We start from the raw sequence: 25,439 nt of genomic DNA, 5'->3' as shown, positions 1-25,439 counted from the left end.
GGAGCTCTTGACTCTAGCTGCATATGTATCAAAAGATGGCCTAGTCGGCCATCACTGGAAAGAGAGGCCCATTGGACACACAAACTTTATATGCCCCAGAACAGGGGAACGCCAGGGCCAAAAAGGGGGAGTGGGCGGGTAGGGGAGTGGGGGTGGGTTGGTATGGGGGACTTTTGGTATAGCATTGGAAATGTAAATGAGCTAAATACCTAATTAAAAAAAATTAAAAAAAAAATTCTCAATGAAAGTTCATTTTATGACAGAATAGGTGGGTAAATGCACAAGGATATATGTGGGCCAGCATATGCATAACCATTTGCTGCCCACTTAAATTCTGTGAACAGCTCTTCTACCTGTAGAATTTCCCAGGTGTCCATGTAATGGTGGATAACAATGAAATCGAATGCCCATGAAGAATGAGTGATTCATAAGTTTATTTTCTTCATCTGACAAACTGACTTCTGTTTAAGATTGCAAGAGATATCATTCCAGCCCCATCCAATATTCCGACGGTAATATACTGTAACACATTTTTCATTGTCACTGCTGGGCTCACCATTGTGCCAGAATCTGAAAGGGAGGAAAGAGCATCAGGGTGATTCCTACAATGTTTGAAAAGAGGAAGCAAGAAGAAGCAAACCTGAGAATGAGATTGGAATTTGTGGAGATCAGATTCAAGTAAGTACAAATCAATTGTTCTCCATCACCCATATCTGACATTTACCTGGAAAACTGGACCCACAGCACTCAATGTTCTCTTATCTTATTACTTAACTGTTCTTGCAGCTCACATCTGAGAGGCTATTTCGTCATTCTGGGGTTTGTTTGAGGGAACAGTCAACCCATTACATTTATTTACATGTCAAAAAGGTCTCTCTTTATTCTCATGTGTAATAAAGCTTTTCCATTATACAAGGGAACTATTTTAGAGACTGGAGAACTAGTTGAAATCTCTAGGTAATCTGTTTATTTCTGTCATCAAGAACAAATAATTTAAAATTCTGGAGTCCTAGTTGTCTTCTCTGAAAGTTGAGAACAATAACCTCACTATTGTTGCAGGATATTTGGTCACATTGTGACCCACAAGATAATGAACTAGAAAAACCTGTTTCTACTTGGAGTGTGTCTCACTCTTTAATCCAAGAGTTTTGTATAATAGGGGTTTTAAAAAGTGAACCATAGAGAGGTCGAGAAACAACATGTTGACAGTGAATGAGCAAAAGAAAATAGCATTGAGAGTGAGAGGTCGTCTGGAGGATGGATAGAAAGATGCACAGAAAGTAAAGCAAGAACATTAAGTTCCTAGGGTATTTAAGACAGCATAGAGAAGGGACTTTTTCCTTCTGCGACATGGGATGTGTAGGAAGATCAAGTGGGTGCTTTCTCTTCCTCTCTGAGATAGCAGTATTTCATCTTAGCATATGGCTTCTGTGTGTTTACTGGTAAAATCAAATGCTTTGGATTTGTTTTAAAACACAACACACTGCATATTTTTCAAATCAGATATCAGAGCTGAACATGACAGCATACTAAGGTAGTAAGAGTTTTTAAGTCATTACATAAATATGAATTTCAGCCACATCAGATTGATGGCTTTTGATTTATAAGAAAAAAATCTGTTATGATCTTGATATCAATTTTGCTTATAAAGATAAAAATGAGGGCTAGAGAGGCAGATCAGGTGTTAAGAGTCCTAGCTGCTTTTCAAAAAAAAAAAAATCTGAAGAGTATGCTCCCAGAACGCATATTATCAAGATCCTACCACCTGAACCACACAGCTTTAGGGGATCCAACACCCTATTATGGGTTCTACAGATATTCAAATACACATAGTAGACCCTACAGAAATACACATATAGACACATGAATAAAAATGAATTAAAGTCTATGTTTTTAGACGTAGAATGAAAAATTGAAAGCAAAATAAAATATATCAAGGTATAAGAACCTTGATTGGGTGCCCTTGTGTCTTATATTCTGCATTCTTCAAACAATTTCCTCATCTCTGCTGGGAATATAAATAATGTTTGGCTCATAGGACTCCTGTGATGAATAAATGGGGAGTAAAAATTACTCCATCTCTAGCAGTTACCCCAGAAGGGAGCTATTTTAGTTTCATAACCAAAAGCTGAAACATCCCAAATTCTTCTCATGCTGCAGGACCCAGAACTCTTCTATGTAAATCTATACTCACGTGACACTTTCTTCATATGGTGTCTGATCAACCCATTGCCATTGCCGATGGCCTGTATCCCACAACCCTATAAAATAAGCAGCATGAATGTCCAAGATCCCAGTGATGAAATCCTAAGGGAAAACAAAGATATAGCTGGACTTAGTGATTCATTTTGTGCTTCAAAATTTCTTAGTCAGGCGTGGTGGTGCACACCTTTAATCCCAGCACTTGGGAGGCAGAGGCAGGTGGATTTCTGAGTTCGAGGCCAGCCTGGTCTACAGTGAGTTCCAGGACAGCCAGGGCTACACAGAGAAACCCTGTCTTGAGAAAAAAGAAAGAAAGAAAGAAAGAAAGAAAGAAAGAAAGAAAGAAAGAAAGAAAGAAAGAAAGAAAGAAAGAAAGAAAGAAAGAAAGAAAAAAAGAAAGGAAGGAAGGAAGGAAGGAAGGAAGGAAGGAAGGAAGGAAGGAAGGAAGGAAGAAAGATTTTTATAAGATGTTCCAAAAATTATTTCCATGACATAGTATTACAGGGTTCAATATGACACACAAATGTAAATACATATTAATAGAATCCTACTTCATCTCTCTAGGCCCTTAAATAGTTTTCAGAATTTAGATTAATATCAATAATTATACATTGTAGAGGTACACTGTGATATTTAACTGATTTTTTTTCTGGTGATATTTAACTGATTTTTTTTCAGAAATGAGAATACAAAGGAATAGAAGAGCCTCTGCCCTCCAGGAGCACACATCTTATCCTCCATCCTGGAGTGTATTTATTCTCTCCCAGTTCAGGAGTATACTCCTGCCACCAGGAGGGCACTTCTTTCCACACCCTGACTCCCACCCTCCATGCCCAGCCCAGAAGTTCACATCTCCTCCCTGTAATGAAGTTAATACTACAGGAAGCAATTAGAGTGCAGAAATCACAAACTGGACTTTCAAGCAGAGGCATTTCATCCTTCCCTCCATTCTCATGTACTGCATTTCTGAGGCCATGATCCCATGGGATTTAGGTCCACTGAAACAGGACCAAGGTGTAGAAGGCAAAGTCTGAAGCCACCATTTCTACCAATCTGGTGAAAAGTCTTCTGCCACAGCACCAACACCTACTTCAATCAAACTCTCTCTTCGCAGAAACAGGCACACAACATGCTGGGCCCAGGCCACAGTCTCTCCCAGTATGTACCTGCTCCTCCTGGCTATGGATCACCACTAGATGAGCACCCATGCGGGAGCAGTTCTCCTCACTCTTGTTCCAAGATGCTGATGAAAAAACTGTGGGAACCAAGTAGCAGTGGGAACCAAATAGCTTCCAATCCTTTGGGCAACAGCTCCAGACTTTGTCTTTGTGGGGGAAAAGGAAATGTAAATGTAATGTAATAGAGTAATCCTGAAAGCTGCTTGTGTGCTGAGATCACAAGAAATTTCGGACTCCCAACAGCTACCAGAGTTCCTAACCCTGGTGTCAAAACACCCAAGTCTACCTCAATTAACTCTAATGTCAAGGCTCTTTATCCAATGGGGGTGCTGTTAGGAAAATCCAGAAAAATGGAGTGTAAAGGACACCTGGACTATGAGTTTTTAAAGAAAATCATCTGGGTCTCACAAAAATATTACAGAGATTCTAGAAAAAAATGTAAAATTGAATGTGTAAGGAAGGTAAAAAATGCTAATAAAAATCTAATGTACTTATAGTTCTTTGTATCTGTAACTATGTGTTTATATTAAAATTGAAAATATTTAAGATAATAATCTTTTTAAAATGTAGTCATTATAGTAAAATGGTGGTGACAGAGAAATCAGTTAACTGGAGAAACAAAAACTATAGAAATTGAATTAAATAACATAGGCAAAACAGACACAAAGAATGGAAGGAAGGAAGGAAGGAAGGAAGGAAGGAAGGAAGGAAGAAAGAAAGAAAGAAAGAAAGAAAGAAAGAAAGAAAGAAAGAAAGAAAGAAAGAAAGAAAGGAAGGAAGGAAGGGGAAAAGAAAGAATGGAAGGAAGGAATGGAGGAAGGAAGGAAGGAAGGAAAGAAGGAAGGAAGAAGGAAAGAAAGAAAGAAAGAAAGAAAGAAAGAAAGAAAGAAAGAAAGAAAGAAAGAAAGAGAAAGAAAGGGAGGAGACAATCTGTCATTATCTCTATAATAAATAAAAGAGTTGTAAAAGACATGAAAATTTAAACTAAGATTTGAGAAACACATTGTAGCAGATATACAGAGATATATTCACAAAAACATATAAATCTCTAGGTGTTTAAATAGAAACCAAAAATATCAAAGAAATTGAAAAACATCACACAATGGGAGGAGATGGAAGAATGAATGGCCAAAGCATGCAAGGTTAAGTGAGTTACTAAGAAATTACATTTTCAATGATAAACATTAACAAGACTGAGACAATTGAGAATATTATATACCACAATAAAAACCTTGGCTAGATTCAGACAAATACTTTATTCCGTCTCTTGGAAAACCTCATCCAATATCCCACCTTAGTATGGGCTATATATAACAATATCCTTCCAAAAATTATACTGTGGAGAAATGGAGAAAAACTCGGGGTTTTGATTTCACATTTATTTAAAATATATTATATCATTTTTTCCTTCTTCTCTTTCCTCCAACCCTTACAGGTTCCCTCTTCTCTCTCAAATTCATGACCTATTTTTATTGTTATAAGACCTACAGGCAATGAACAACTGCCAAGAGGAAAAAATAATCTTTTCCAGGGATGAAACACCAGAAGGGTTATCTAACGCCCATGGTTAACCTTTAAAAATATATTCTTTTATCAAACAGACATGACATAGCCAGATGCAATAAGATTATACAAAACCATGCAGATCAAGGTTAGTCAAGGAAACCCAGTAGGGGGAAATGGGTCCCACCTCTCCAACACCACCATTTTGCCTTGTCCTTGACCCCAACTCCAGACTCTATCCCTGCTCAAGTACAGGCTATAGCATCCAAAAAATCTCAGGCAGAGACTCACTGCTAGACCAGAAACCAGGTCAGATTCCAGAACTCCAAATACTCTACCACCCTTGAACCTCCCTCACTCTCTTTCTGCACCTCAAACACTACCCCCAACATCCTAAACCCTACTCAACATTATGTCACAGCCTCTATTCTAGTGGAGAACCCCTGCTCAACAAAGAACTGTGTCTTCCTCCAGAAGTCCAGACAGAGAATCTCTCCTCAGCCACAGGCTACACAGACCAGAAGACCAGAACTGAAACAGAAACCAAGGAATAAAACATCCATCCAAAAAAGACAAACTCAAATTTGGCCCAGATATCTAGTACTAGATAGAGCAAGCCCTGAATATTCCAACACAACACAAAAAAAGTACCTCGGAATCAACTTCATGAAGATGATAGATGTCCTTAAAGAGAAAAATGAATAAAAATCCCTTAAAGAAGTCAAGAAAAAAACAACAAAACACACACACATATATACAAACCACACACACTACAAATACACACATTATACTTAACACACACACACAGAGTATAATGAATCTTAAATTCAACATTGATCATAACTTCTTACTCTCCTTCCTCATCTCCCTATTCTTTTCCTCCAACTCCCTTCCTCTCCACCTCTCCCACTAATTCTTCATCACTCTCCCTCCCCATTTTTCTCCCCCTCTCCCTCCCATCTCCCTCCCTTTCCATTCCCCTTCCCACTCCTTTTCTCCCTAACACCCTGTCTCCCAAGTCTAGGGAATTATTGTAACTCACCTGACACCATATTCCCTTCACTGAAGCAGGTCAATGAATGGTACCTGTCAAGTTCAGATAGTCTTCTATTTGGCTTGTCCATACTAAACTGGTAAGTGACTGTGAAGGAAGAAGAGAATGAGCATCCACATAGCCATCCCTGGAGCCTGAAGTTCTCTACCTGGACCAGGCATTTCCTTCCTCTATACATCCCCAACTTGATATCACAAGTGGATGCATATAATCTGAGCAAAGGGCCAGAGAAATCCTAGAAAAGTCCAGGACACAGAGCAGAACTTAATTTCTTATATTTTTGGTTGTGAGCCTAGTCTTTAACGTCTGAGCCATCTCTCCAGCCCAGAAATGTAGTTTCTTAACTAAAGTCTCTCAGTCAGACCTAGTGCTCACTCACAGTGAACAAAGGCTTAGATCCTTTGAGAGGCCCTGGAGTTGAACACTTTAGGGGGGCCTATGAGCAAGGCATATGCTAAAACTACAAAAAAAGATAAAGTCACAGACTCTGTGACCACACAGGAATACCTCTGGGAGTCAAGGTGGGCAAACACAAAAGTCTCTCTGGAAGGCTTGTTATACTCATTGGGTGGAACTGCTATTTCCTGTCAAGTGTCCCAGCTAATGGCGTGGCCTTTTAAGTCTTGGCTCACAGGTTCAGAGAATGGCTACAGTCCTGCATAGGCAGATGATCCAAAGGACCGCTACCCATGACAGCAGCTCAAGACTGAAAAGCTGACGAGGAAACAGAAAGGCAATCTTCAGAGGAAAGAGATTTAAAAACATAAAATACAAAATAAGATATTAAGGTAGAAAGCGACAAATGAAATATAAGAAAATACACCTAGAAAGTAAAGTCGTTGAAGGAAAGAGAAATATTTTGAATGATTCATAGAAGTTAAAGAAACTAAACAAAAAAATTAACATAGACAGTCATAGAAACAAATAATAAGTTTGACAATAACGCAATGGATTCTCTAAAGAAAGGAGTAAGAGAAATAGGTTTAAAAAAATGTTCTGGGACATCATGGTTCAGGGACTCCGCTGAGAGTAGACTGCACAGGTGAGAGTGTGGACTACAGAAGCTAACAGCTTCTGGGACAGGTGGGATCCACAGAGCTTCTGAGGCAGCCCCCTTTTCGAGCTCCAAATATCCGGGCACCATCCCGGCCAGAGGATAGGTGTCTGCCCTGTCCTGGAGGGCTTTGCAGGAGCACCTGGGGGAACCATCTTGGTTCCCAGATCCCTCCAAGACTAGTCTGTGCAGGTGAGAGTGTGGACTACAGAAGATAACAGCTTGTCAGACAGGCCGAAGCAACACAACTTCTTGGACAGGTCCTGTTTTGGGCCTTCATCTTCGGCCAGGAGGGAGGTCCAAAGGCCAGATATCTGTGCACCTTCCATGTAAGAGGAGAGCTTGCCTGCAGAGAGTGATCTGACCACTGAAACTCAGAGAAGAGAGCTACTCTCCCAGGTCTGCTGATAGAGGCTAAAAGAATCAAGAGAGGAACAATCTCTAATGAGAGACAACTATAACAACTAACTCCAGAGATTACCAGATGGAGAAAAGTAAACGTAAGAATCTTACTAAAAGAAACCAAGACCAGTCACCATCATCACTACCCAGCACCCCCACATAGCCCAGTCCAGGGAACCCCAACACACCCAAAAAGCTAGACCCGATTTAAAAGCATATCTCATGATGATGGTAGAGGACATCAAGAAGGACTTTAATAACTCACTTAAATACAGGAGAACACTGCTAAACATGTAGAAGACCTTAAAGAGGAAACACAAAAATCCCTTAAATAATTGCAGGAAAACACGAACAAACAGGTGATGGAATTGAAAAAAACCATCCAAGACCTAAAAAGGGAAGTAGACACAATAAAGAAAACACAAAGTGAGGCAACGCTAGAGATAGAAACCCTAGGAAAGAAATCTGGAACCATAGATGCAAGCATCAGCAACAGAATACAAATGATGGAAGAGAGAATCTCAGGTGCAGAAGATTCCATAGAGAACATCGGCACAACAATCAAAGAAAATGGAAATGCAAAAAAAAAAAAATCCTAACTAAAAGCATCCAGGAAATCCAGGACACAATGAGAAGACCAAACATACGGATAATAGGAGTAGATGAGAATGAAGATTTTCAACTCAAAGGGCCAGCACATATCCTCAACAAAATTATAGAAGAAAACTTCCCAAACCTAAAGAAAGAGATGCCTATGAACATACAAGAAGCCTACAGAACTCCAAATAGACTGGACCAGAAAAGAAATTCCTCCCGACACATAATAATCAGAACAACAAATGCACTAAATAAAGAGAGAATATTTACCTTTCTGGTCCCTGCCAGCACCAGGGTAGCTTGGGCACAGAGTCTGCTGACACACACAAACTACCCACAAGACCCTCCACGGGATCTTAAGACCTCTGGTGAGTGGAACACAGCTGCTGCTCCAATCCAATCGCGTGGGACCTGAGACTGCATTGATTAGGGAAGCAGAAAACCCAGCCTGATCAAGGGCACAATTCCCTTCCAGTCCCCACCAGCGGCGTGGAGTCTGCGGACACCTGCAAGGTATACACAGGACCCTCCACGGGATCTTAAGACCTCTGTGAGTGGATCACAACTTCTGCCAGGAGGCAGGTTCAAACACCAGATATCTGGGCACCTTCCCTGCAAGAGGAGAGCTTACCTGCAGGGAGTACTCTGAACACTGAAACTCAGGATAGAGCTTGTCTCCCAGGTCTGCTGATAGAGGCTAACATAAACATCTGAGGAAAAAGATCTAACCAGAGACAACTACAACAACTGACTCCGGAGATTATCAGATGGTGAAAGGCAAAAATAAGAATCTTACTAACAGAAACCAAGACCACCCACCATCATCAGAACACAGCACTCCCACACCAACCACTCCTGGGCACCCCAACACACCCGAAAAGCTAAACCCGGATTTAAAAGCATATCTCATGATGATGGTAGAGGACATCAAGAAGGACTTTAATAACTCACTTTTAAAAAAACAGAGGAAAGAAATGCCAGCCCAGGCTACTATAGCCAGCAAAACTCTCAATTGCCATAGAGGGAGAAACCAAAGATTCCACGAAAAAACCAAATTCACACATTATCTTTCCACGAATCCAGCCCTTCAAAGTATCCTTTGAACAGAAAAAAACAAATACAAAGACAGAAACCATACCCTAGAAAAAGCAAGAAAGTAATCCCTCAACAAACCAAAAAGAAGACAGCCACAAGAACAGAATGCCAACTTTAACAACAAAAATAATAGGAAGCAACAATTACTTTTCCTTAATATCTCTTAATATCAATGGACTCAATTCCCCAATAAAAAGACATAGACTAACAGACTAGCCTAGCTAAACAAACAGGACCAATATTCTGCTGCTTATTTTTTACCCATCTCAGGTAAAAAGACAGACACTACCTCAGAATGAAAGGCTGGAAAACAATTTTCCAAGCAAATGGTCTGAAGAAAAGCTGGAGTAGCCGTTCTAATATCTAATAAAATCGACTTCCAATGCAAAGTCATCAAAAAAGACAAGGAGGGGCACTTCATACTCATCAAAGATAAAACCTCCCAAGAGGAACTCTCAATTCTGACTATCTGTGCTCCAAATTGAAGGGTAGCCACATTCATTAAAGAAACCTTAGTAGATCTGCAACCCTATAGGTGGAACAACAAGATGAACTAACCAGTACCCCTAGATCTCGTGTCTCTAGCTGCATATGTATTAAAAGATGGCCTACTCGGCCATCAGTTGGAAGAGAGGCCCATTGATTATGCAAACTTAATATGCCTCAGTACAGGGGAACGCCAGGGCCAAGAAGTGGGAGTGGGTGGGTAGGAGAGTTGGGAGGAGGGTATGGGGCACTTTTGGGATAGCATTGGAAATGTAAATGAGGAAAATACCTAATAAAAATTTTAAAAAAAGAAACCTTAGTAAAGCTAAAAGCATACCTTGCACCTCACACAAAAACAGTGGGAGACTTCAACACACCACTTTCATCAATGAACAGATCATGGACACAGAAACTAAACAGGGACACAGTGAAGCTAACAGAAGTGATAAAACAAATGAACTTAACAGATATCTACAAAACATTTTATCCTAAAACAAAAGGATATACCTTCTTCTCAACAACTCATGGTACCTTCTCCAAAATTGACCATATACTTGGTCACAAAACAGGCCTCAACAGACACAAAAATATTGAAATCGTCCCATGCATCCTACCTGACCACCATGGACTAAGGCTAATCTTCAATAACAATATAAATAATGGAAAGCCAACAATCACGTAGAAACTCAACAACACTCTTCTCAAAGATACCTTGATCAAGGAAGGAATAAAGAAAGAAATTAAAGACTTTTTAGAGTTTAATAAAAATAAAGCCACGACATACCCAAACTTATGGAACACTATGAAAGCATTTCTAAAAGGAAAACTCATAGCTCTGAGTGCCTCCAAAAAGAAACTAGAGAGAGCACACACTAACAGTTTGACAACACACCTAAAACCTCTACAAAGAAAGGAAGCAAATTCACCCAAGAGGAGTAGCCAGCAGGAGATAATCAAACTCAGGTGTGAAATCAACGAAGTGGAAACAAGAAGAACAATTCAAAGAATCAACCAAAGGAGGAGCAGGTTCTCTGAGAAAAATCAACAGGATAGATAAACCCTTAGCCAGACTCACTAGAGGACACAGGGAAAGCATGCTAATTAACAAAATCAGAAATGAAAAAGGAAACATAACAACAGATGCTGAAGAAATCCAAAACACCATCAGATCCTTCTACAAAAGACATACTCAACAAAACTAGAGAACCTGGATGAAATGGAGAAGTTTCTAGACAGATACCAGGTACCAAAGTTAAATCAAGATCAGGTTAATGATCTAAACAGTCCTATAGCCCCTAAATAAATAGAAGCAGTCATTAATAGTCTCCCAACCAAAAAAAAAAAAAAAGCCCAGATGGGTTTAGTGCAGAGTTCTATCAGACTTTCAGAGAAGATCTAATCCCAGATTTTCACAAACTATTCCACAAAATAAAAACAGAAGGTACTCTACCCAACTCATTCTATGAAGCCACAATTACTCTGATACCTAAACCACAAAAAGACCCAACAAAGATAGAGAACTTTAGACCAATTTCTCTTATGAATATCGATGCAAAAATACTCAATAAAATTCTCGCTAACCGAATCCAAGAACACATTAAAGCAATCATCCATCCTGACCAAGTAGGTTTTATTCCAGGGATGCAGGGATGGTTTAATATATGAAAATCCATCAATGTAATCCATTATGTAAACAAACTCAAAGACAAAAACCACATGATCATCTCGTTAGATGAGGAAAAAGCATTCGACAAGATCCAACACCCATTCATGATAAAAATCTTGGAAAGATCAGGAATTCAAGGCCCATGCCTAAACATGATAAAAGCAATCTACAGCAAACCAGTAGCCAACATCAAAGTAAATGGTGAGAAGCTGGAGGCAATCCCACTAAAATCAGGGACTAGACAAGGCTGTCCACTCTCTCCCTACCTATTGAACATAGTACTGGAAGTCCTAGCCAGAGCAATTTGACAACAAAAAGAGATCAAGGGGATATAAATAGGAAAAGAAGAAGTCAAAATATTACTTTTTGCAGATGATATGATAGTATATATAAGTGACCCTAAAATTCCATGAGAGAACGCCTAAACCTGATAAACAGCTTTGGTGAAGTAGCAGGATATAAAATTAACTCAAACAAGTCAATGTTCTTGCTCTACACAAAGAATAAACAGTCTGAGAAAGAAATTAGGGAAACAAGACCCTTCTAAATAGTCACAAATTATGTAAAAATACCTTGGGTGACTCTAACTAAGGAAGTGACAGATCTGAATGATAAAAACTTCAAGTCTCTGAAGAAAGAAAGAAGATCTCAGAAGATGGAAAGATCTCCCATGCTCATGGATTGGCAGGATCAACATTGTAAAAATGGCTATCTTGCCAAAAGCAATCTACAGATTCAATGCAATCCCCATCAAAATTCCAACTCAATTCTTCAATGAATTAGAAAGAGCAATCTGCAAATTCATCTGGAATAACAAAAAAAACCTAGGATAGCAAAAACTCTTCTCAAGGATAAAAGTACCTCTGGTGGAATCACCATGCCTGACCTAAAGGTGTACTACAGAGCAATTGTGATAAAAACTGCATGGTACTGGTATAACGACAGAAAAGTAGGCCAACGGAATAGAATTGAAGACCCAGAAATGAACCCTCACACCTATGGTCACTTGATCTTTGACAAGGGAGCTAAAACCATCTAGTGGAAAAAAGACAGCATTTTCAACAAATGGTGCTGGCACAACTGGCGGTTATCATGTAGAAGAATGCGAATTGATCCATTCCTATCTCCTTGTACTAAGGTCAAATCTAAGTGGATTAAGGAACTCCACATAAAACCAGAGACACTGAAACTTATAGAGAAGAAAGTAGGGAAAAGCCTCGAAGATATGGGTACAGGGGGAAAATTCCTGAATAGAACAGCAATTGCTTGTGCTATAAGATCGAGAATCGACAAATGGGACATCATAAAATTGCAAAGCTTCTCCAAGGCAAAAGACACCATCATAAGACAAAATGGCAACCGACAGATTGGGAAAGGACTAAATCATATAGGGGACTAATATCCAATATATATAAAGAACTCAAGAAGGTGGACTCCAGAAAATCAAATAACCCCATTAAAAATGGGGCTCAGAGCTAAACAAAGAATTCTCACCTGAGGAATACCGAATGGCAGAGAAGCACCTGAAAAAATGTTCAACATCCTTAATCATTTGGGAAATGCAAATCAAAACAACCCTGAGATTCCACCTCACACCAGTCAGAATGGCTAAAATCAAAAACTCAGGTGACAACAGATGCTGGCTTGGATGGGGAGAAAGAGGAACACTCTTCTATTGTTGGTGGGATTGCAAGCTTTTACAACCACTCTGGAAATCAGTCTGGCGGTTCCTCAGAAAATTGGACATAGTACTACCGGAGGATCCAGCAATACCTCTCCTGGGCATATCTCCAGAAGATGTTCCAACCGGTAAGAAGGACACATGCTCCACTATGTTCATAGCAGCCTTATTTATAATAGCCAGAAGCTAGAAAGAACCCAGATACCCCTCAACATAGGAATGGATACAGAAAATGTGGTACATTTACACAATGGTGTACTACTTAGCTATTAAAAAGAATGAATTTATGAAATTCCTAGGCAAATAGATGGACCTGGAGGGCATCATCCTGAGTGAAGTACCCAATCACAAAAGAACTCACACAATAGGTACTCACTGCCAAGTGGATATTACCCAGAAACTTAGAATACCCAAGATATAAGATACAATTTGCTAAATGCATGAAACTCAAGAAGAATGAAGACCAAAGTGTGGACACTTTGCCCCTTCTTAGAATTGGGAATAAAACACCCATGGAAGGAGTTACAGAGACAAAGTGTGGAGCTGTGTTAAAATGATGGACCATCTAGATACTGCCATATCCGGGGATCCATCCCATAATCAGCTTCCAAACGCTGACACCATTGCATGCATTAGCAAGATTTTGCTGAAAGGACCCAGATATAGCTCTCTCTTGTGAGACTATGCCGGGGCCTAGCAAACACATAAGTGGATGCTCACAGTCAGCTATTGGATGGATCACAGGGCCCCCTTTGGAGGAGTTAGAGAAAGTACCCAATGAGCTAAAGGGATCTGCAATACTATAGGTGGAACAACAGTATGAACTAACCAGTACCCCCCCCCAGCTCGTGTCTCTAGCTGCATATGAATCAGAAGATGGCTTAGTTGGCAATCATTGGAAAGAGAGGCCCATTGGTCATGCAAACTTTATATGCCTCAGTACAGGGGGATGAAAGCCAGGGCCAAGAAGTGGGAGTGGGTGGGTGGGGTAGTGGGAGGGGGAGCGTGTGGAGGACTTTGGGTAGCATTGGAAATGTAAATGAAATAAATATCCAATAAAAAATTCAAAAAAATGTTCTGTATAGTTCCTTCTAGTTCACATCTGTGTTTAGGAGCAGATTATATGCTCCAATGACTCCATACCCCACCCACAATGAGATAGCTTGACCACAAGGAGTTCTGAAACCCTCAGGCTCACAGGTGAATGACCCTAATACCTGGCATAACTGGGATTTCCCCAAGGAACAGAGGACAGGAGACCTCCCACCCTGCCAGAGCCATATCTTCTTTTCTGTTTGAATCTGATCCATGGAGCAGATCCTGTGTCCCCAAACCAACCAAACCCAAAGACAGCTTGACCCCCAGGAGTTCTGACACAGCCAGGACCACAGTTAAGGTGCTCCAGACTCCTCACACATGCAGAGACAGCCTGACAAAGGAGACCCAACATAACCAGGCTCACAGGAATGAGAGGCTCCATTCAAAGACAGCAATGTCAGTTAACACCAGATGTAACCAGATGGCAAGAGGCAAGCTCAAAAACATATGTAACAAAACTCAGTGCCACTTGTCAACATCAAAACCCAGTTCTCCCACCACAGCAAGCCCTGAATGTCCTAACACACCTGAAAAGCAAGATTCTGATCTAAAATCCCACCTCATGAAGATGATAGAGGAATTTAAGGAGGACTTAAGGTAGAAAACCTTAAACAGGAAATGCATAAATCCCTAAAAGAAATACAGGAAAAAAATCAAGCAGGTGAAGGAATTGAAGAAAATCATCAAGGATCTAAAACTGGAAATAGAACAATAAAGAAATCACAAAAGGAGACAACCCTGGGGATGGAAAACCTAGGAAAGAAATCAGGAGTCACAGATGCAAGCATCACCAACAAAATACATGAGCTAGAAAGAACCTCAAGCATAGGTGATACCATAGAAGACATTGACACACAGTCAAAAAAAAAAAAAAAAAAACAACAAAGTGCCAAAAAGCTCCTAACGCAAAACATCCAGGAAATCCAGGACACAATGAAAAAACCAAACCTAGGAATAATATGTATAAAAGATTCCCAACTCAAAGGGGCAGTAAACATTTTCAACAAAATCATAAAAGAAAATTCCACTAACCTAAAAAGAAGGGATGCCCATAAGCATAGAATAAGCCTACAGAACACCAACCGATGGGACCAGAAAAGAAATTCCTTCCATCACATAATAATCAAAACACCAAATGCACAGAAATAAGAATATTAAAAGTGGTAAGGGAAATAGGTCAAATATCATATAAAGGCAGAACTATCAGGATTAAACCAGATTTCTCAATGGAGACTCTAAAGGGCAGAAGATCTTGGGAAGATGTCATACAGACCCTAACACAACACAAGTGCAAGCCCAGGCTGTGACACCCAGCAAAACTCTGAATTACCACAGATGGAGAAAACAAGATATTCTATGACAAAACCAAATTTAAACAATATCTTTCTACTAATCCCACCCTACAGGAGATAACAGAAGAAAGACTCCAACACAAGAAGGGAAACCACCAAAATAAAACCAAGAAATTAATCTTCTCACAACAAACCCTAAAGAAGAGAAACACTGAAACATAATTCCATCTCTAACAACAAAAATAACAGGAAGCAACAATCATTGGTCTTTAGTATCTCTCAGCATCAATGGACTCAATTCCCCAATAAAAAGATGTAGGCTGAAAGACTGGAAGTATAACAGAACCCAGCTGCATAAAGGAAGCATGCCTCCATGACAAAGACAGACACTACCTCAGAGTAAAAGTCTAGAAATTTTTTTTCCAAGCAAATGGCCCCAAGAAACAAGCTGTAATAGCCATTCTAATATCAAATAAAATAGATTTCAAACAAAAGTTACCAGAAAATGGAGAAAGACACTTGATACTCATCAAAAGAAAAATCCACCAAAATGAACTCTCAATTCTGAACATCTATGCCCTGAAGACAAGTGCAAAGACATTTGAAAAAGAAGCATTCCTAAAGCTCAAAGCACACATTGAAACTCACCCAATAATAGTGGGAGACTTCAAAGCAATAGCCAATATTAAATAAAATGGAGAGAAACTTGAATCAAACCCACTAAAATCACAGACAAGACAAGGATGACCACTCTCTCCCTATTTATTCAATATGATACACAAAGTCCTAGCCAGAGCAAAAAGAGATCAGAAAGGATAAAATTGGAAAGGAAGAAGTCAAGATATCACTATGTGAAAATGATATGATAGTATACACAAGTGTCTCAGTCAGGGTTTCTATTCCTACATAAAACATCATGGCCAAGAAGCAAGTTGGAGAGGAAAGGGTTTATTCAGCTTACACTTCCACTTTGCTGTTGATCACCAGTGGAAGTCAGGACTAGAACTCAACCAAGAAAGGAAGCAGGAGTTGATGCAGAGGCCATGGAGGAATATTTCTTACTGGCTTGCTCAGCTTGCTCTCTTATAGAACCCAAGACTACCAGCCCAGGGATAGCACCACTCACAATTGGCCCTCCCCACTTTATCATCAATTGAGAAAATGCCTTATATCTGGATCTCATGGAGGCATTTCCTCACCTGAAGCTCCTTTCACTATGATAATGCTAGCCTGTGTCAAGTTGACACACAAAACTAGCCAGTATAACAAGCCACCACAAAAATTCCTCCAGAAAGCTCCTACAGCTGATAAACAACTTCAGCAAAGTGACTGGATACAAAATTAACACAAACAAACAGTAGGCTTCCTCTACACAAAGGATTTTTGATAAAGAAATTACGGTAACAACACGCTTCGCAATAGTCACAAATAAGCTAAAATATATTGGTGTAACTCAGCATGTAGAACAATATAAATTGATCCATTATATCTCCTTGCACAAAGCACAAGTCTGGATCAAGGACTTCTACATAAAACCAGATATGCTGATTCTAATAGAAGAGAAAATGGGGAAGAGCCTTGATCACATAGGCACAGGGGTAATTTTCCTGAACAGAACACCAATGGTTTATGCTCAAAGACCAACAATCAACAAATGAGACCTCATAAAGTTGAAAAGCTCTATAAGGCAATGAACACTGTCAATAGAACTGCAACCCTATAGGTGGAACAACAATATGAACTAACCAGTACCCCGGAGCTCTTGTCTCTAGCTGCGTATGCATCAAAAGATGGCCTAGTCGGCCATCACTGCAAAGAGAGGCCCATTGGACTTGCCAACTTTAGATGCCCCAGTACAGGGGAATGCCAGGGCCAAAAAGGGGAAGTGGGTGGGTAGGGGATTGGGGGGGTGGGTATGGGGGACCTTTGTGATAGCATTGAAAATGTAAATGAGGAAAATACCTAATAAAAAAAATTTTAAAAAAAAGAAAGAAAGAAAGAAAAAATGGCAACCCACAGATCTGGAAAAGATCTTTACCAACCCCACATCCAATAGAGGGCTACTATAGAAAATATATAAAGTACTCAAAAAACTCAAGAAGCTAGACTCCAGAGAACTAAATAATCCTATTTTTAAAATGGGGTACACAGGCTATGAGAGAGTAGTCAAAGAAAATTAAGTGCAGTCACCTACTATGCATACATTCATTCTCTCTTTGATCTTTACTGTGGATGTAAATAATGGCTTCAAGTTCTGGTCACCCTGACTTCATCACAATGATATATGGTAACCTGAAACTATAAACCAAATAAAGTCTTTCTCCCTTCAAGTTGTTTTGACTGGGTGCTTTATTATAGCAAATAAAAAGGAAATTGATACACTGCTTTAAAATTTTTGACTAATGAAAAGTCAATGTATGTCTTTGTTTCTAAGATGAATAAGTGGCATAAGAACTATTAATTTGGTACAAGTCTTTATTTGTGAAATGAAATAAAACATAAAAGTAAGATGAAACTTTGGAACCTACATTACGTTTTTAAATGCTGCAAGAAAACCCATAGGTGAAGCTTCTACTACTCATATTTACTTTATAAAAATCATTAGCAAGGTAAAACACATATTAATAATAATTTGTAAACTGGCATTACTCTTTGAAAAGACGCACTTAGGAGCTTTTATTTTGAAGGAAATTTGAATACAGTTTTCCAGAAATTGCAAGTACTTCTGAGTAAACCTGAAACTCCGTTTATTTATTATCTTCCCACTTCTGCAAGATAACTCCACCAAATTTGTCCTTCAATGTCAGTTGTATACAGGAACTAACTAAGTTTTTATTTTAATGATAATCTTGATACCAAAACTTCAGTGTTTACATTGAATAAAAAGATGCATTGCCACTATTTAGAAATCTAAAAAAAAAAAAAAAAAAAAAAAGGTACAGAGCTACATGAAGAATTCTCAACTGAGGAATCTCGAATGGCTGAGAAGCATGTAAAGAAATATTCAACATCCTCAGTCATCAAGAAAATGCAAATCAAAAAGACCCTGAAATTCCACCTCACACCAGTTAGAATGGCTAAGATAAAAAAAATAAATGCAGGTGATAGCACATGCTGGCAAGAATGTGGAGAAAAAGAAACACTCCTCAATTTCTGGTGGAACTGCAAGCTGGTACAATCACTTTGGAAATCAATCTGACAGTTCCTCAGAAAATTGGAAATAGTTCTACCTGAAGACCCAGCTATATCACTACTGGATATATACCCAAAAGATGCTACAACAGATTACAAGGACACGTGCTCCATTATATTCATAGCAGCCTTATTTATAATACCCAGAAACTGGAAACAACCCAGATGTCTCTCAAGGGAAGAATAGATATAGAACATGTGGTACATTTACACAGTGGAGTACTACTCAGCTATTAAGTACAATGACTTCATGAAATCCACAGGCAAATGGATGGAACTAGAAAATAACACCCTGAGTGAGGAAACCCAGGCACAAAAGAACGTGCATGGTATGTATTCACTGATATATATACATTAGTCCAAAAGCTCAATGCCCATGATACAACCCACGGGCCATATGAAGCTTAGGAGGAAGGAAGTCCAGGATGTGTATACTTCAATCCTGCACTGAGAGGGGAACAGGATGATTGACAGAGATGGAGAGATGGGGCATTTGGGTGGAAGAGAGGAAGGAGAGGAAATAAGGAGGCAGTATCATGTACTGGAGGGAGCAGAGAGAGGTACATACGGACAGAAAGTCCAATCAAAATATATAGCAGTGGGGGATGAGGAACTTGGGATAGCCACTGGAGAGTCTCAGACACCAGGGATGCCAGAGGCTCCCAAGACCCAACTGGGATGACTTTAACCAAAATGCTCAGTGAAGGGAAGATAGACCCTGAGATACCACCTCCAGTAGATAGGCATGGCCCCCGGTGAGGGATGGGGCCACCCACCCATTTCAAAGTTTTTAACCCAGAAGTGTTCCTGCCCAAAGGAAGAGACAAAAAAAAATGGAGCAGAGACTGAAGGAAGGGCCATCCGGGGACTGCCCCACCTGTGGATCCATCCTGTCTGCAGACACCAAACCCAACACTGTGGCCTTTGCCAAGAGGTGCTTGCTCACAGGAACCTGGTGTGACTGTTCCTTGGAAGGTTCAGCCAGCAGCTGACCAATGCAGATGTAGATACTTGGAGCCAACCATCAGACTGCACTGAGGGACCCTGATGGGGAGCTGGTTGAAGGACTGGAGGAACGTAGAGGGACCATAGAAAGAACAAAATCAGTTGGCTGGACCACCCATTGCCACTGGGTCTAGACCACCAACCAAAGAATGTACAGGGAGGTATCCATGACACCAGACACATATGTAGTAGAGGATGGCCTTATCTGGCATCAAATGGAGGGAAGGCTCTTGTTCCTGTGGAGGTTTGATGCCCCAGCATAGGGGAATGCTAGAGCAGGGGGTAGGAGAGGGTGGGAGAGTGAGGAAGCACCCTAATAGAGGCAAAGAGGAGGGAGGAGAGGGCAGATGTTGGATGGGGGAGGGAGTTGTGGAAGGGTAACCAGGAAATGGGATATCATTTGAAATGAATATGAATGGAATGAAAGGAGGAGGAGGAGGAGGAGGAAAAGAAAAGGAGAAGGAGAAAAGGAGAAGGAGGAGGAGAAGAGAAGGAGGAGGAGGAGGAAGAGGAGGAGGAGGAGGAGGAGGAGGAGGAGGAGGAGGAGGAGAAGGAGAAGGAGAAGGAGAAGGAGAAGGAGAAGGAGAAAAGGAGAAGGAGAGATATAGTATGTTAACATATCCTAACATTTCCTGATTTCAGGAGTATTATAAGTATCTGAAGACGTTTAAATGGGGTGGATATGATCAAGATATATGTAAAAGATTCAAAGAATAAATAAAAATTGTTTTTAAGTTAATATTTTGTTTATGAGAGTGCACATTGAACAAGGTTAAGAAAATCAGACTTTTTTATTATTTTAAGCAATATTTTCTAGTTCATGTTTTGGGTCTTGAACTGCAGTTTCTTCTTGAAGAGTAAAATAACTATCCTTAACAACCACAACCCACCCACTTATGACAGACTATGTCAATTAGAGCAGACTGTGCTTCAGTGAGAACATGAGTTTGTCTCATCGAAGAGCAGACACAAGGCACTGGCTTAAGTCACTCCTTAAGACTCCTTCCTGGACTTTGCAGTAACTATTGTGATGATCCTCACAGCAAATGGAAAAGCACAATGCAGACTGCAAAGAACATCGTGAAAACTTCCCACACAATAGACTTCAGATGTAGCTTCATGGGATGATGAAACAGGGCAGAAATATTTTATTTCTTCAATCATCACTACTTAATTTGATTATTTTTTTCTTCTCATGTTGAGGGGGGAAATCTCATGTGAATCAAAGACTGTAAGCGGCCAATATAATAAAATTGATTGGAGTTGCAATTCCAATAGGAAGATGTTGTGATCAGAACGTGTGATTGCTGGTGAGCCCAATACTGGATGGCACTGTCTCAGATGATGGTTATAAATAACATGTGATTAAAAAAAAGCTGGTGAACAAACCTTAGACGTCTCAGTGATCAAGAGATAGGAAAAACAAAAACCAAAACCAAAGAAGAAGAGAGGTCAAGAAACACGTGATATTGCATGCAAGACTGGACCAGATAAGGAGAGAAAAAGTACAGCTCTAGCCTAGGCAGTAAAGTAGCATATCTTTATTGTCAGCCCTTGGTAAGCATAGGCAGGAGGGATCTCCATGAGTTTGAGGACAGCCTGGTCCATGCAGAAAGTTTCAGGACAGTCTGCAATACACAGAAAACCCTTGTCTTGAAAATCCAAACCAAGCAAAGAAACAAAAGAAGCAAAACAAAACAAAACAGCCCCTAGGAGTCTCAGTGGAACAGAGAACAGACAGTGCCCAAGAGACTTACCCACACAGCTCGCAATGAAACAGGTGCTGAGGAGTAAGATAGAAATCACAGCAGCTGACCAGAGTCTCAGGGACCAGGAGACTGCCTTCCCTGTCAGGGAGCAAACAGATATATTCACCAGAGGACCAAAAACTTAGATAATAACCAGACAAATAATAACCAGACAAAATGCTCAGAATAATTATAAATGAGGCAGAAAAAAAAAAGAAAAAAGTGCTGTCAACATCCTAGGATGAATGGCCAAGTCGGCCCTGAAGGGCAAACACACACAAAATCTAGAAAAATTTCACCCTGAGGCACCAGCAATTCCAAGTCCTAACACTTTCATCTTAAGTGTCACAGTCTTCCAATGAAATCCAATGTTTTTACATCACCCTTTCAATGTTGGGTTTCTGATTTTCTCAAGGACTGCTGGCTCTTAGATATCACACTTTCTTCAAACCCCTATGGTCTTGCTGTCTTGGTCCACTCCAACACTTCAGCCTGCCCACTTGTCTGCATGGTTACCCAAGGACCTCCTCATTGCATCACTCACTCCAACCGTGTCCTATGGACTAAGACAGGAATGCTCACCCTACCTTGTAGCTGTCTTTCCTGAACCATTATTGAGGTCTATGTGCAGGTCAATGGTTTCTTGTATCTGACTCTTGAAGATATGACTCAGGGACTTGCTTCTTTCAAACAGGCCAGAACTCAGTCAACCTCCTCATGCTCTGAGCTAAATACCACAGAGATAGCCAATGCTGTGCAAATGGAAATCACATTATGCACTTTCCTCTAATGATTTAAGGATGTGGGAAAGAGGAAATTGAAAAACATGCCTAAAATTGTCCTGAAACCTCTGACAAGATTATTTTCATCACTTCTCAGTTCCTAATACAGAAGTTTCTTCACTTCAAAAAAAAAAAAGTATCTTTAAACCGTATTTCTTATTTTTTCCTTTTTTAATTGGATATTTTATTTATGTAGATTTCAAATATTACCCCCTTTCCTAGTTTCACCTACTGAAACCCCATCCCATTACCCCTCTCCCTGCTTCTATGAGGGTGCTCCCCCATGCACCTACCCACTCCCACCTCCCTATCCTGGCATTCCCCTACACTTGGGCATTGAGCCTACACAGGACCAAGGGCCTCTCCTCCCATCGGTGTCTGACAAGGCCATCCTCTGCTACAATGCAGCTGGAGCCATGGGTTGCTCGGAGTGTATATGCTTTGGTTGGTGATTTAGTCCCTGGGAGTTCCAGGGATTCTGGCTGGTTGATATTGTTGTTCTTCCTATGGGATTGCAAACTCCTTTAGCTCCTTTAATCCTTTCTCTAACTCCTCCATTGGGGACCCTGTGCTCAGTCCAATGGTTGGCTGAAAGCATCTGTCTCTGTATTTGCCAGGCTCTAGCAGAGCCTCTCAGGAAACAACTACACCAAGCTCCTGACAACAAGCACTTCTTGGTATCCACATATGGGATGGATCCCCAGGTGGGGCAGTCTCTGGATGGCCTTTCCTTCCCTCTCTTTGTCTACATATTTCCTCCTCTGGGTATTTTGTTCCAACTTTCAAGAAGGACTGAAGTATCCACACTTTGCTCTTCCTTATTCTTGAGCTTTATATATTTTGCAAATTGTATCTTGGGTATTCTGAGTTTCTGGGTTAATATCCACTTATCAGTGAGTGTGTACCATGTGTGTTCTTTTGTGGTTGGGTTACCTCACTCAGGATGATATTTTCTAGTTCCATCTATTTGCCTAGGAATTTCATTAAGTCATTATTTTTTAATAACTGAGTAGTACTCCATTGTGTAAATGTACCACATTTTCTGTATCCATTCCTCTGTTGAGGGACATCTGGGTTCTATTCAGCTTCTGGCAATTACAAATAAGGCTGCTATGAACATAGTGGAGTATGTATCCTTGTAATATGTTGGAGCATCTTTTGAGTATGTGCTCAGGAGCGTTATAGATGGTTCCCCAGGTACTACTAAGTCCAATTTTCTGAGGAACCACCAGACTAATTTCCAGAGTGGTTGTACCAGTTTGCAATCCCACCCACAATAGGGAAGTATTTCTCTTTTTCCACATCCTTCCCAGCATTTGCTGTCACCTGCATTTTTAATCTTAGCCATTCTGACTGGTGTGAGGTGGAATATCAGAGATGTTTTGATTTGCATTTCTCTGATGACTAAGGATGTGAACATTTTTTTAGTTAGACCTCCCCTGTGTCATGTTTTTTTGTTTTTGTTTTTGTTTGTTTGTTTGGAGATGAAAGAGGATTTTTTTTTCACCTTATATCTTACAGTACAATATGAAAAGTAGTCAGGACAGGAAATCAAACATGAACTTGGAGGCAGGCACTGAAGAAGAGGTCATGAAGGAATACAATTACTATCTTGTTCAGACTGATATCTTATTCCAGCGGTTCAGGGATAGCATGTTCAATACTAAATCATCAGTCAAGAAAATACTCAATAATCTTTTCCCTATTAGACAAGCTGATAGAGACATTTTCTCAACTGAAGTTTCCTTTTTCAGTTTGACTTCTGATAGACTATATTTGATAAAACAAAGAAAGAAAAAAGAAAGAGATGGGGAGAGAGAGAGAGAGAGAGAGAGAGAGAAAGAAAGAAAGAAAGAAAGAAAGAAAGAAAGAAAGAAAGAAAGAAAGAAAGAAAGAAAGAAAGAAAGAAAGAAAGAAAAAAAAAGAAAGGAAGGAAGGAAGGAAGGAAGGAAGGAAGGAAGGAAAGAAAGAAAGAAAGAAAGAAAGAAAGAAAGAAAGAAAGAAAGAAAGAAAGAAAGAAAGAAAGAGAAAGGGAGAAAGAGAGAAAGAAAGAGAGAAAGAAAGAGAAAGAGAGAAAAAAGAGAGAGAGAAAGAGAAAAAGAAAGAAAGAGAAAAAGAAAGAAAGAGAAAAAGAAAGAAAGATTGGTTTTCTCATCCTGGTTTGGTTGATTCTTTATATAGTTCTTTTTGTTTCCACTTGGTTGATTTCATCCCTGAGTTTGATTATTTCCTGCCATCTACTCCTCTTGGGTCAATTTACTTCCTTTTGTTCTAAAGCTTTTAGGTGTATTGTCAAGCTGCTAGTGTATGCTTACTCCAGCTTCTTTTTGAAGGCACTCAGAGCTATGATTTTTCCTCTTAAGACTGCTTTCATTGTGTCCAATAATGTGGGATACATTATGGCTTCATTTTCATTAAACTCTAGAAAAAGTCTTTAAAATTTCTTTCTTTACTTCTTCCATGACCGAGTTTTCATTGAGTAAAGTGTTGTTCAGTTTCCACATGTTTGTGGGTTTTCTATTATTTACATTGTTATTGAAGATCAAGCTTAGTCTGTGGTGATCTGATAGGGTGCATGGGATAATTTCAATATTTATGTATCTGCCATGTCATGTTTGGTGACCATTTATAGGGTCAATTTTGGAGAAGGTACCATGAGGTGCTGAGAAGAAGGTATATCCTTTTGTTTTAGGATGAAATGTTCTATAGATATCTGTTAATTCAATTTGTTTCATCGCTTCTGTTAGTTTCACTGTGTCTCTGTTTAGTTTCTGTTTCCAGGATCTGTCCATTAATGAGAGTGGGGTGTTGAAGTCTCCCAGTATTATTGTGTGAGGTGTAATGTATGCTTTGAGTTTTAGCAACATTTCTTTAATGAATGTGGATGCCCTTGCATTTGTAGCATAGATGTTCAAAATTGAGAGTTCATCTTGGTAAATTTTACCTTTAATAAGTAAGAAGTATCCCTTCTTGTCTTTTTTGAGAACTTAGGTTGAAAGTCATTTTTATTCTATATTAGAATGGCTACTTCGCTTGTTTCTTTGGACCATTTGCTTGGAAAATTGTTTTCCAGCCTTTTACTCTAAGGTAGTGTCTGTCTTTGTCCCTGAAGTGAGTTTCCTGTATGCAGCAAAAAGTTGGGTCCTGTTTATGTAACCAGTCTGTTAGTGTATGTCTTTTTATTGGGGAATTAGTCCATTGATATTAAGAGATATTAAGGAAAAGTCGTTATTTCTTCCTGTTATTTTTGTTACTAGGTTTGGTGTTCTGTTCTTGTAGCTATCTTCTTTAGGTTTGTTGAAAGATTAATTTCTTGCTTTCTCTCGAGCATATTTTCCCTCTTTGGGTTGAAGTTTTCCCCTTATTATCCTTTGAAGGGCTAGATTTGTGGAAAGATTGTGTAA

At 39.7% G+C, this 25,439-nt stretch overlaps 1 protein-coding gene across 3 annotated transcripts; it reads right to left on the bottom strand.

Moving 5' to 3' along the window:
• Window positions 1-407: 407 nt before the first annotated feature.
• Window positions 408-22,001, bottom strand: Clec4b1 (C-type lectin domain family 4, member b1). 3 transcript variants are annotated; one of them, NM_001190310.1, is made up of 6 exons: window positions 21,841-22,001; window positions 21,263-21,352; window positions 5,926-6,024; window positions 3,369-3,526; window positions 2,195-2,307; window positions 408-570 (listed from the first exon to the last, which is right to left on the bottom strand). In NM_001190310.1, exons 1-6 carry the CDS (start codon window positions 21,863-21,865, stop codon window positions 426-428), a joined length of 630 nt encoding a protein of 209 aa, NP_001177239.1. In that variant the 5' UTR covers window positions 21,866-22,001; the 3' UTR covers window positions 408-425. The 3 variants fall into 3 exon arrangements, with proteins under 3 accessions (NP_001177239.1, NP_081494.1, XP_006506633.1); XM_006506570.1 differs by lacking the exon at window positions 21,841-22,001 and adding an exon at window positions 21,637-21,701 and having other exon boundaries at window positions 410-570; NM_027218.3 differs by lacking the exon at window positions 5,926-6,024.
• Window positions 22,002-25,439: the final 3,438 nt, after the last annotated feature.

This window comes from Mus musculus, chromosome 6 (assembly GCF_000001635.26).
Source record: "Mus musculus strain C57BL/6J chromosome 6, GRCm38.p6 C57BL/6J".
NCBI classification, from domain to species: Eukaryota; Metazoa; Chordata; class Mammalia; order Rodentia; family Muridae; genus Mus; species Mus musculus.
Note: the sequence above shows the minus strand (reverse complement) of the source record. Positions and strands in the feature narration are given on the sequence as shown.

What these genes read in the sequence shown, in the direction of transcription:
- Clec4b1 (NM_001190310.1), bottom strand. Translation starts at nt 21,865, where the DNA reads ATGGTTCAGGAAAGACAGCTACAAG. An exon ending in TGAAGGGAATATGGTGTCAG is followed by an intron (nt 3,527 to 5,925) that starts GTGAGTTACAAT and finishes TCCCCCACAAAG; the next exon opens with ACAAAGTCTGGAGCTGTTGC. An exon ending in TCCATAGCCAGGAGGAGCAG is followed by an intron (nt 2,308 to 3,368) that starts GTACATACTGGG and finishes GTTTTCCCTTAG; the next exon opens with GATTTCATCACTGGGATCTT.